At 41.0% G+C, this 11,306-nt stretch overlaps 2 protein-coding genes and 1 long non-coding RNA gene across 5 annotated transcripts in view; 2 read left to right on the forward strand and 1 right to left on the reverse strand.

Annotated features, from left to right (window-relative positions):
- The window catches only part of LOC126379659 (uncharacterized), a 150,018-nt gene that overhangs the window by 136,039 nt on the left and 2,673 nt on the right, over nucleotides 1-11,306 (forward strand). The gene's annotated exons all lie outside the window — the stretch shown is intronic.
- Nucleotides 194-4,467, reverse strand: LOC126379566 (RNA-binding protein 48). Its single transcript, XM_050028368.1, has 2 exons — nucleotides 4,290-4,467; nucleotides 194-990 (listed from the first exon to the last, which is right to left on the reverse strand). The coding sequence occupies exons 1-2, from the start codon at nucleotides 4,404-4,406 to the stop codon at nucleotides 199-201; spliced, it is 909 nt and encodes a 302-aa protein (XP_049884325.1). The 5' UTR covers nucleotides 4,407-4,467; the 3' UTR covers nucleotides 194-198.
- On the forward strand, nucleotides 5,000-10,032 carry LOC126379465 (oocyte zinc finger protein XlCOF6-like). Of its 2 annotated transcripts, none has more exons than XM_050028224.1 (3): nucleotides 5,000-5,160; nucleotides 6,776-7,813; nucleotides 9,298-10,032. In XM_050028224.1, exons 2-3 carry the CDS (start codon nucleotides 6,780-6,782, stop codon nucleotides 9,878-9,880), a joined length of 1,617 nt encoding a protein of 538 aa, XP_049884181.1. In that variant the 5' UTR covers nucleotides 5,000-5,160; nucleotides 6,776-6,779; the 3' UTR covers nucleotides 9,881-10,032. The 2 variants fall into 2 exon arrangements, with proteins under 2 accessions (XP_049884181.1, XP_049884182.1); XM_050028225.1 differs by lacking the exon at nucleotides 5,000-5,160 and adding an exon at nucleotides 5,437-5,457.

The following is an 11,306-nucleotide window of genomic DNA, read 5'->3' on the forward strand; positions in this document are numbered from 1 at the left end:
ACATTGTTATTTCGTATATTTTTAAAATTTGAAAATAAATCGCAAAGGACATGGCTTCTATTTCTAGATTAGCATTTTATAATTTATCTTGGATCCAGTAAAATACCCTTACAGCCACTTGTCCGAAGATAAGAAAAAAAAAATTATTGCAGTGTTATGTTTGTATTTATTGACGAAAATAAAAGAAAAAAAAAACTTTTATATTTTTTTATTTCCCAAATTAAACTTAATTCTATTAACAGGCTTTTCGGGTATTTTCCTAATAACTTCATTACCAAATTTATTGTAGTTTAATGCTTCATTTATGTTTGATATTGTTTCAATTTCAGTTGAAGTACAATCTACTATATCTATTTTGGAATTATTAGCAATATTTTTATTATCATTTCTACTATTACTACCAGTTTCGTTACTATGGCAGCCCTTTATATCATCTGTTCCAATTTCAAAGCAAGGTTTGAACTTTTTCTCTATAATAACATTTTGTGTCTGTACATTTTTTCTTTTATTCTTATTTAGGACAACGTCACGTATTTGTCTGCCAGCTCCAATAACATTCACCTCACCCATATTAAGTTTTTTCTTTTCTTGCAATAAAACCTCTATGGTAGGTTTTGGCTCGGGCGCTTTGGTAGAAATCAACGCTTCTTTTTCTAAGTTTTTTAGTCTGTTCAATACATCCTTTTGTCGTTGATATAATTTATTCCGCGTCTCGTCAATGCCTTCCAGTTCTGGTGCATAACAAATGTGCAACGACCCTCCATAGAAATTCTTCGTATCTAGCATTTTCTTTGCAAGTCTTGCCGCTTGAATAGACTCAAAGACAGCGTGGTAGTTTTCAGTAAATGCTTCGGTAGGGTAGTCGGTAGTTATTGTGAATTGTCGTAGTTTGCCAAACTTGGAGAATAAAGACTTGGCTTCTTGTCGCAGCTTCAGGGATGGTATTCCGAAGACCAGGAGGTGGTTGGATTCGTTGTTTACCGTGTACACCTAAAGCCAATTAAGTACATGATAAAAATATTTTCTTTAAAAATATAAACGGCCTTCTTGGGAAGAAACATGAAGTGGAGGCTTTTATAAAAATGCACAATATAGATGTCTTACTGGTTACCGAGGCACATCTTACGGCTAAGGTATCATTCCGTCTCGATGGTTATAACACCTATGCCACTTATCATCCAGATAACACAGCACATGCAGGCACAGCAGTAATCATCAAACAAAATGTGAAACACCATACACTACCAGAGTACCGAACTCCTAAAATACAAGCCACATCTATATTGATATACGATAAACAGAGTTCTATTACAATATCATCTGTGTACTGAAACAATTGAAGACGATTTTAATAGTTTCTTTCAAACACTCGGCAATAGAGTAATAGCAGGAGGTGACTGGAATGCTAAACACACTATGTGGGGCTCGCGTCTTACAAACACCAGGGGACGTCAGTTATACAAGAGCATACGCCAACAACAATTCGACATTCTGTCGACCGGACAAGCTACTCATTATCCAACAGATTAAACCAAAATCCCGGATCTGTTAGACTTCTTCGTCTACAAAGGGGTTCAATCTCACTTTCTCGCCATTGAAAGCTGCCTGGATTCTTCATCAGACCATGTACCACAAATCGCAACCTTGAGTTTTACCTTGATACATCGAACAATTCCTGCTTACTTATACAATAAGCACACAGACTGGGGTGCGTTCTACCAACACCTAAATGAAAACCTAGATCTCAGACTAAGTATGAAAACGAATGAAGACATCGATAGTGCTGCCGAGTACATAACAAAGAACATTCAGGAAGCTGCATGGCTGTGTACTCCAATACCCCGAGTAACATCAAAGGCACCGTTCAACCAATACATACCAAATGTCGTCAGGGAGAAAATCTTGGAAAAACGGCGCTTACGGAGAGTTTGGCATTGCAGTCGACACCCAGCTGATAAAAAGGACTTTAATAGAGCTGCGGCAGAGCTTAAAAAACTTTTGATTGATACCGAGAATGAAACGCTGGAAGTACATTTGCAAAACCTAACACCCGCTGCTCCCACCAAAAACGAATATTCGCTATGGAAAACCGTAAAATGTCGTGAAAAACCTCAATCAGCTCAGCATCCACTCAGAAATGTAAATGGCACGTGAGCAAAAACAGACCAAGAAAGGGCGGAAGCGTTTGGATTGTTTTTAAGTGGTGTTTTTACGACCAACGAAGATCTTGGTGATAGAGATACGGATCGAGAGGTGACATCATTTCTAAAAAGCGATCTCCAGCTTAGTCCTCCTGTACGATGCTGTACGCCTGCAGAGCTCCGTCGGACAATACATGACCTTGAACTCAAAAAAGCCCCCGGGTTTGACCTAATAACAGCGGAAGTGCTAAGAAACTTACCAAGAAAGGCGCTGGTCTTGATCGTTTCTCTGTTTAACGCCATATTAAGGTCTGCGTATTATCCAAGTATTTGGAAAGTCTCGCAGATAACAATGATTCCAAAACCTGGAAAGCCGCCACATCTGACGTCCTCATATCGACCCATAAGTCTTCTTCCGGTTCTGTCGAAGGTGTTTGAGAGAATCTTGGCAACACGACTGAATGAATGTCTCATTGAAGGGTCGCTCATTCCAGAACATCAATTCGGGTTTCGGAGGCATCACTCAACTATTGAGCAGGTGCATAGAGTGTGTGAGCACGTTAGAAAATCCCTCGAACACAAGAAATACTGTTCAGGAGTGTTCCTCGACGTGCAACAGGCCTTTGACAAGGTCTGGCACGATGGCCTAAAGTACAAGCTCAAAAAAACGCTACCACATAATATGTACCTTCTCTTAGAATCCTACCTAGAGAGCCGCATTTTCTATGTTAAAATCAACGACGCAGTTTCAGACTTCTATGACATCAAGGCTGGAGTCCCCCAGGGATCAGTGCTCGGACCATTGTTATACCTCGTATTCACGGCTGACGTACCTGAGTCAGACAGTGTGATGACGGCTACATTCGCGGATGATACTGCTATCCTGTCATCGGACATTAACGCTGCGACTGCTTCAAGTAATCTGCAGATACATCTAGACAAGGTCCACACCTGGATGAAAGCCTGGCGTATCAAGGCTAGCGCAACAAAGTCCAACCACATAACTTTTACCTTGAGGAAAGAAGACTGCCCACCCGTGAAACTTGGCCAAGAGACCATGCCACACAATACAACAGTAAAATATCTCGGCTTTCATCTAGACCGGAAGCAAACTTGGAAAACACATATCCAAAAGAAACGTGATGAATGTAACCACCGATTTAGGACATTGAAGTGGCTCCTGGGCAGAAGATCACGGCTCTCCGTCGAAAATAAAATACTGGTGTACAAAGCGGTACTGAAACCAGTATGGACTTACGGCATTCAGTTGTGGGGTGCTGCAAAAACATCAAATATGGAAATACTACAACGCTTCCAAAACGGAGTGCTCAAATCAATAGCGCAAGCACCTTGGTTCACTCGCATGGACGAACTACACGAGTACCTTGGAATGAGGACAGTTAAGCAAGAAATTGCCACAACTACAAGGCTATACAGAGATCGAATTACTCATCACCAAAACAAACTGGCCCGGAGTTTAAGTGACAACCACTATATGAGACGCCTCAAAAGGACGCACATATGGGATAACATACAGTAGCACCTTAATGAAGGCAGCCTTCTAATGAGGGGGCCTGTCCTGCATGTTAATAAAACCAAACCATCAAAACTGCTTATGGTCAGTCGACCGATCGCATGTTTGGGCACAAAAATGAAAAAAAAAAAAAAATAAAAAAAAAATATATATATATATATTTTTTAATTTGTGATTCGGCTTGAAAATGGAAATGGGTGTGAGTTGTATGTTGAATGTATAAAAATATTTAAGTATTTTTAGTCACCTGCTCACATTAATACAAATGGACATTTATTGATTGCAAGAATTAAAAAAAATATTTATTATCTTTTTTTACTTGTTTAATACTCTCAATGGAGAAGCTTGGTGATGCTTTGTACTTATAATTAGTGAAAGGAGGTTTGACCCACTAAAAGTCTTGTCATCTAGGTACATGTTCAAAATAGCAACAGAAAAAGACCATGTGCAAATAAGCTAAACAAAACTTGGGAGATAGCAAATCTTCTCTATTCCATTGACTCTTGTCTTGTAGGGCTGCTAACCGTCATACAGCGTGAGCTTTAAATACCTGCTAGCCTGTTTATTATTGTTTTATACTAACTGATACAACGATAAAGACTAAAACTGTTTACCTTTACAGCGGTGAGTTTCCTGCCCTGCCTGTACGGCAGGCGTGTGGTACACAGCGACTGCTGCTCGTGGTGAGGGAGGGCGACTTTATCTTCTTCATTGCTAGTCGAGATATCCATTTAAAAACGCTTTGGAAGACGATAGAATCGAATAATCAAACAATAATCGACGCGTGTGAACTTGGTTGTAAACAAAATAATGACATTGACGTTGCTAGAATCGTTCTGAAATCAATATAGTAGGAAAATGAAGCAGGAGATTTATTTTAATGTGGCAACATTTAAATCCCTTTGGGGATTGATTGCGGAAGAGGCAAGTATAATAACTTGGTACTTGAGGAAGAAGAATAAAAGGGTATTTAAAACGAGAAACAGTCAATAGAAAAAAATCTTAATAAATCAAATATTGGCTGTTTTTTTTTTATTTTGGTTATTGAAAAAGTTAACTTTCTTGAAATCAAAAGTTCCAAAACGTACACGTAAATTAGAATATAAAACATTTTTGGGTTAAAACGATTGAAATAATTAAAAGTTAGCTGACTACAAATTTGACATTTATAATCGCGTTCAGAAACGTCACGTACTGGAATAATCTACTATTTAGTAATTATATTTCTGATAGTGGCAACATTTAAAGTTTGGTGTTTTCCTTACACGTTGTTTGCTAAAGTTGAAAACAAGAAGTACCAAAATGGCATTTAGAGTTGCCCTTGTCTTAAACATAAACTGTTACTTTTGTGAAACAAAAGAAGCTATTCAATTTATTGTGATTTTGGAAAGTGGCTACGATTCTTGTGAAAAACTGAGAAAATTTGAAGAAAATTACGTGTTTCGTTTCGTAAATACAGTTTAGCAGCCATATTTGGCTATTAAGGTAAGTTTCTTTACGTTTCATGGTGATATTGAAGCTACGTTATTAGTTTTGATGTCGCAAGAATTTCGATATCTTGAGACACACAAGATGGCTGGAAGATCGGTCTGAGCGATAAGTCCCCTTCAACATTGTATTGTTTTTTGTGAACTTCTTTTGTGTCTATTGTCTTGTTGAGGCTCTATTCATTTTTACGAGTTTCTTTATCATAGTAGATTTGTTGTAACTATGTAAGCCAACAAATATATTTTTTTTATGCTTAGGTATGTATATATGCAGCATGTAGGTATATCATAACAGGTAAGTGCTTTATATATTTTTTATTGTTAAAAAAATGTTTAAAAAATACTTTTTTCAATTAAAATTATTAGCTAAAACCCATATTAAGTTGATTAAGTATAATGAATAATTAGGTAATTAAAGTGACATTATATAAATAATGCATAATAAAATGTGGGTTTATATTTAAATGATAGTGTTGACCCTGTATAGTCCGGTCAATAAAGTGCAGTTTTCACGAACACAGTTGTCTAAACCCAGTTGTGTATCACGTTGGTCTAATAGAAACTCGGTGAGGTGTGGGTACTTAGTTCACCTTGCGATGGATGTACCTCTGACTACCCCCATTGGGATATAGCGTGAGCTTATGTTACGTTATTATTACGACCGAGTAGTGAATTCCTTCTGAGGTAGGCAACTGAAGGCTTATTTTCTTGCAGCTTCTTTTCCCCGGCTATACGGGTTGTGAGAAGCTGCAGTAGTTTTAGGTGGATGAGACGTTCGTTATGTACAAATTGACGATTCAAAGTGTGACTATGTTAACTACTGAATAAAGATATTTATGAATTTGGATTTATCAGTAATAAAAGCTACTCATGCATTAGAATCACTGCTCTGCTCAAAAGAGATGTCAAATATAAACTTCGCAAAAGTTGTGGGATAGCCATTGGGATCATCTCATCTCAGGCCTTTACATCTTTATCAGATGATTCAAACAGCGTTTCTATGGCAGCTTTTAAGCTGTAAAGTCCAATGCGAGAGCGACAGTAGCGGCCGCACGACTGGCATTGTAGTTGAGGGTTACTAGATGGTACAGGTGGTAAATCGGCCCTCTCACTTCTGTGTCGCCTCTCGCGCTTGTCGATATATTTTCGATATCAGGGATGTTATGGATATGAAATTTCGGATACGGATTTAAGTATGATTATTATACGGTTACGGATTATCCGCTAGTTTCGGATAATTTCGGTTACCTACGGATATTATTCTTTTAAGGTATTACAAAAGTTAAATACAAATGGGAAATAAAGTGGTTTTATTTATAACGAAAAAAGTTATAACAAGTTATATAATGTTATGTCGATAAAAGCAGAATAATCAAACAATACGCGCGGCTTGTGTATCGGCCGGCACTGGCAGCGGCCATCCGATCAAAACATCTTGTCATAACGTGTCTCAATTAGGCTCCGTCCCTATCCGTCATTATCCGAAACTTTTATTTCGGATTCGGTTACGGAGCTCCCTAACATCCCTGGTCAATAGGTTATGTTATCTTTATGTAAGGCTGTCTGTATGTCCATATATGTGATTAATGTATGTTCAATCTTCTCTTTACTAGCAAGATGGACGACCAGCAAACTGCAGAAGAGATCAGACAACCCGAACAAGTTCTTGTTAAAACTGAAACCTTTCGAGTGGATATTGAAGTGGAGGAAGACTATGTAGAGCCTCACGTCAACCCGGCGATGAAGGTGGAAGTGAAGATCGAGGGGGAACCAGCTAGAGACGGGAACTTCGCACAATTTATTGGAGATCCAGTTCACACGAACAGAAATTTCGAGCAAATGTTTGTTGGTGACACAGTTCCCAGAAACGGGAATTTCGAGCAAATATTTTCTGCAGATCCGATTCCCACGAATAGAAATTTCGAGCAAATGTTTGCCGCCGCTCAGCACGCGTTTTATAGCAACGATGCGTGCGGCGAGTCAGCAGCACCTGCAGAAATGAAGGCTGTTACCGATAAAGTTTACGAACATGGACGAATCAACAGGATCATTTGCCCGAAGTGTGGCAAGAGCTTCAAGAACAGGGCAAACTTGAAGCAACATTTAAAATACGTGCATGCTACGGAAGATTCCGCTGTTGAATGCAACATATGTTACCGGACCTTTAAATCTGCAGCGCATCTGCGAACGCACATAGCCTCAGTGCACTACGAGAATAAGGAAATCACTTGCGAATATTGCAAGAAGACGTTTTTTAACAAGAAGAAGTTGGCGAATCATATCTTCTACACGCATCCACAACCTGAGGAGACTTCTGAATGCGAGATTTGCAAGAAGAGTTACAAAAACAGATACGCATTGAAGCTTCATGTTAGACAGGTGCACCCTACAGACGATAGGTGTGCTGTGTGTCCTATATGCCAGAAGGCCTTCAAAAGCGAGACATTGGTTCAAAGGCATGTTAAATGGAGACATCCAGCTGACGGTATGGTGTACAAGTGTACGGAATGCGGGCGAACTCTCCCGTCGATTCTATGTTACAGGAAGCATATAAAAAATGTACATTCCAATCAGATTTTCTCGTGCAACCTTTGTGGTAAGACATTCAAAAGTGAGAAAACTTTGGAGCGACACGAGAAGAATATTCACAGGTAAGATTTCATCTTTTCCTAATTGTTGCTCGCGACTTCTTCTATCGTGTGGCTCGTGAGGTGGATTACCGACCCCATCAACCCTGGTGTCAGGGTTATTACTGAGCCGCCATAGGCCCCTGACATGACTCATGTAACGACTATGTACTTACATCAGTAAGTAATAAACGGGGCCAACGGCTTAACGTGCCTTCCGAAGCACGGAGGAGCTCGAGATGAAAACTTTTTTTTTGTGGTCACCCATCCTATGACCGGCCTTTGCGAAAGTTGCTTAATTTCAACAATCGCAGACCGAGCGCGTTTACCGCTGCGCCACCGAGCCCCGAGCTCCACACAAACATATATCTATTTATTTACTATATAGAGCTGGTATATTTCTTTGAGCGGAATAAAACACAATGCCACGTATTGTTTGGTTCACAAAAGAACCGCCCGCACAAACAATAAAGGAACAAAGGCCGTGTCTCGACGTACAAATAGAAATATTATGTTTAGAATAAAAACACATACATTAATAATAATAATAAAGTTTATTTAGTTTATTTAAACATTATACACACACAAACACTCACATACTTATACATACTCACATATACAGGGTGTTAGTGACATCGTAACGAATATTGAGGGGGATGATTCAGACAATGATTCCGAGTTAAAATCAAGTGGAATTTTCGTCGCAAAATTCATATCTTTTCTATACTTTTGCGATCGGAAATTCCACTTGATATCAACTCAAAATCATGGCCTTAATCATCCCTCAAAGTTTTCGTTACAATGTCACTAACACCCTGTATACATTTACATTTAGAATATAATAATAGAAAATCTGTAATTTTAGATATATACAGGATGTTAGGTTCTATGACGATCTTGTGACGTAGCGAGTAGGCGCCGCTACTTCAAAAGCGCACCCCTGATGCCGGGCAGCAGCGGTATCAGTATTGGTTGGAGGCCGAGGAATTGGATTCTGGTAGGGCTCTAGCTAGAACATCACCGATTGAGAGATTGGTCGGTGTACTGCGGAACGGAAGGCGATTGGGGCAACCACCGTTCTACACGCCCTATCTATGGAGTATTGAAGGCGATTACTCCACCGACAAGAGCGCAGCTCTTAAATAAAGAGAGAGACAGGATGTTAACGACATCGTAACGAATACTAAGGGGGATGATTCGACGACGGAAAATTGCACTTGATGTCAACTCAGAATCATCTGAATCATCCCACAAAGTTTTCGTTTCGATGTCACTAACATCCTGTATATAGACATTTCCTCGCCTTACAGTGACAAACCACGGCCTCCTTAGTCCAGTGGTTGAGCGTTAGGTTCGCGATACAGAAGCCCCGGGTTCGAATTTATTTTTCCCTTTCTTTTTCAACGGATAAGAAAATTACACATAAAAATAAAATTAAAATAAAATTAGATGGTGTCTGCATTAGCACCAGTGTGTGTTGAATTAATGTATGTTTTTTTCCGTTCCAGCGGCATAAAACCCGAAGCGAAAGTCTACAAGACGGGAGACTTGAAATGTCCAGAATGTAATAAATACTTCACTACAGACACCGCGTTGGATTGGCATTACGAGAGATCGCATTCGTCAAATCGACGGTTATCCAACTGTGGCATATGCGGGAAGGAATTATCCGACTTTGCCAGCGTTAAGCGACATATTGAAATGTGTCATTCTTTAGAAACGGCTACTTGCCATATATGTAATAAGGAGTTCAAGTCTTATCTGAACTTGCAACGGCATATAACGGTTACTCATGCGCCTCCAGACAAGTTAGTCACCTGTGAAATATGCCAGAAATCCTTCAAATGCGCCATGCATTTGAGGATTCATGAGAACTCAGTTCACCCGAAAGACGGGTCGTGGTCGTGTGATATTTGCAACAAAGAATTTTCGTCCAAGAAATATATGGTCAAACACAGAAAGACTCACGTAGCGACTAAGGACTTTCCCTGCCCACTGTGTCATAAGTTCTTCAAGTGCGCAGGTGACGTTACGAAGCACAGGAAACGGGTACATTTGGGACACGAAGTGGAAGTTATCATTGGTGATTGAGAACATCGGATAGGCATTTGCATGTTTGCATATGCAAATGTTTGCACCCCGGCACTTCTGTGCCTTTCTAAGCACGGAATCGTCTTGTACATGGAATAGGAGAAATAGGGTGGAAACAATGGCGGCCCGAGGAGCGAGGTGTGCCACCGGACCGGGCGCCAAAATAGGGGGGGGCGCAAAATAGGGGGGGGGGGGCGCAAAATAGGGGGGGGGGCGCAAAATAGGGGGGGGCGCAAAATAGGGGGGGGGGCAAAATAGGGGGGGCGCAAAATAGGCAAAATAGGGGGGGGGCGCTAAATAGGGGGGGGGGCGCAAAATAGGCAAAATAGGGGGGGGGGGGGCGCAAAATAGGGGGGGGGCGCAAAATAGGGGGGGGGGGCGCAAAATAGGGGGGGGCGCAAAATAGGGGGGGGGGCGCAAAATAGGGGGGGCGCAAAATAGGCAAAATAGGGGGGGGCGCTAAATAGGGGGGGGGGCGCAAAATAGGCAAAATAGGGGGGGCGCAAAATAGGGGGGGGGCGCGCAAAATAGGGGGGGCGCAAAATAGGCAAAATAGGGGGGGGGGCAAAATAGGGGGGGCGCTAAATAGGGGGGGGCGCAAAATAGGCAAAATAGGGGGGGGGCGCAAAATAGGGGGGGCGCAAAATAGGGGGGGGGCGCAAAATAGGCAAAATAGGGGGGGGGCGCAAAATGGGGGGGTGCCGAAGTAGGGGCCAAAATCAACCAAGGCAGGTTCACCCTGGCCGCAAGCTAACTTCATCGGGTTGGATTGTTTAACTGGCTGAGGGGTGCCACTTTGAGGTCTCACCACCTGAATGCAGTGGCGGCGGTAGCAAAATATTTAGGTGGGGCGAGACCTCAAAGTTGCACCCCTCATCCAGTTAAAATAAAAAAAAAGGTTGCTTACGGCCACCCGATATGAGCAATCTAACCCAATGAAGTTAGTTTATAGAATAGAAATAGTTTATTCTAAAAGAACGCCATACACAAAACCAAGACAATAACATCACTTAAAAATTGTCACAAAACAATTACAAAAATCATAGAGGTTGTTCATTGCAATTATCATAAGGTGGTGGTGGACGTCCTAAGATAAAAGGGCCTCACTCAGCACAATAGTTTGCGGTAGTTTGCGGCCAGGACCAGTCTTGGTTGACGACCCCCGGAGCTTTTGAAACTTTTGTGTTTTTTTTTAAAATAATTTTCCATTCCATACTTTGATTTGATCCATTGCCACGGAAAATTCCACTTGATATCAACTCAGAATCATGGCCTGAATCATCCCTCAAAGTTTTCGTTACGATGTCACTAACACCCTGTATACCCTGGAGCTCCGTGCGTGTCGGTAAAGTTTGCTTACGAGTGGAGTGCAAAGTTGAAGTGTGAACTATTTGCTCATACTTGTATGGCGCGCGTTTGGCGCTCA

This window comes from Pectinophora gossypiella, chromosome 29, assembly GCF_024362695.1.
Source record: "Pectinophora gossypiella chromosome 29, ilPecGoss1.1, whole genome shotgun sequence".
Classification (NCBI taxonomy): domain Eukaryota; kingdom Metazoa; phylum Arthropoda; class Insecta; order Lepidoptera; family Gelechiidae; genus Pectinophora; species Pectinophora gossypiella.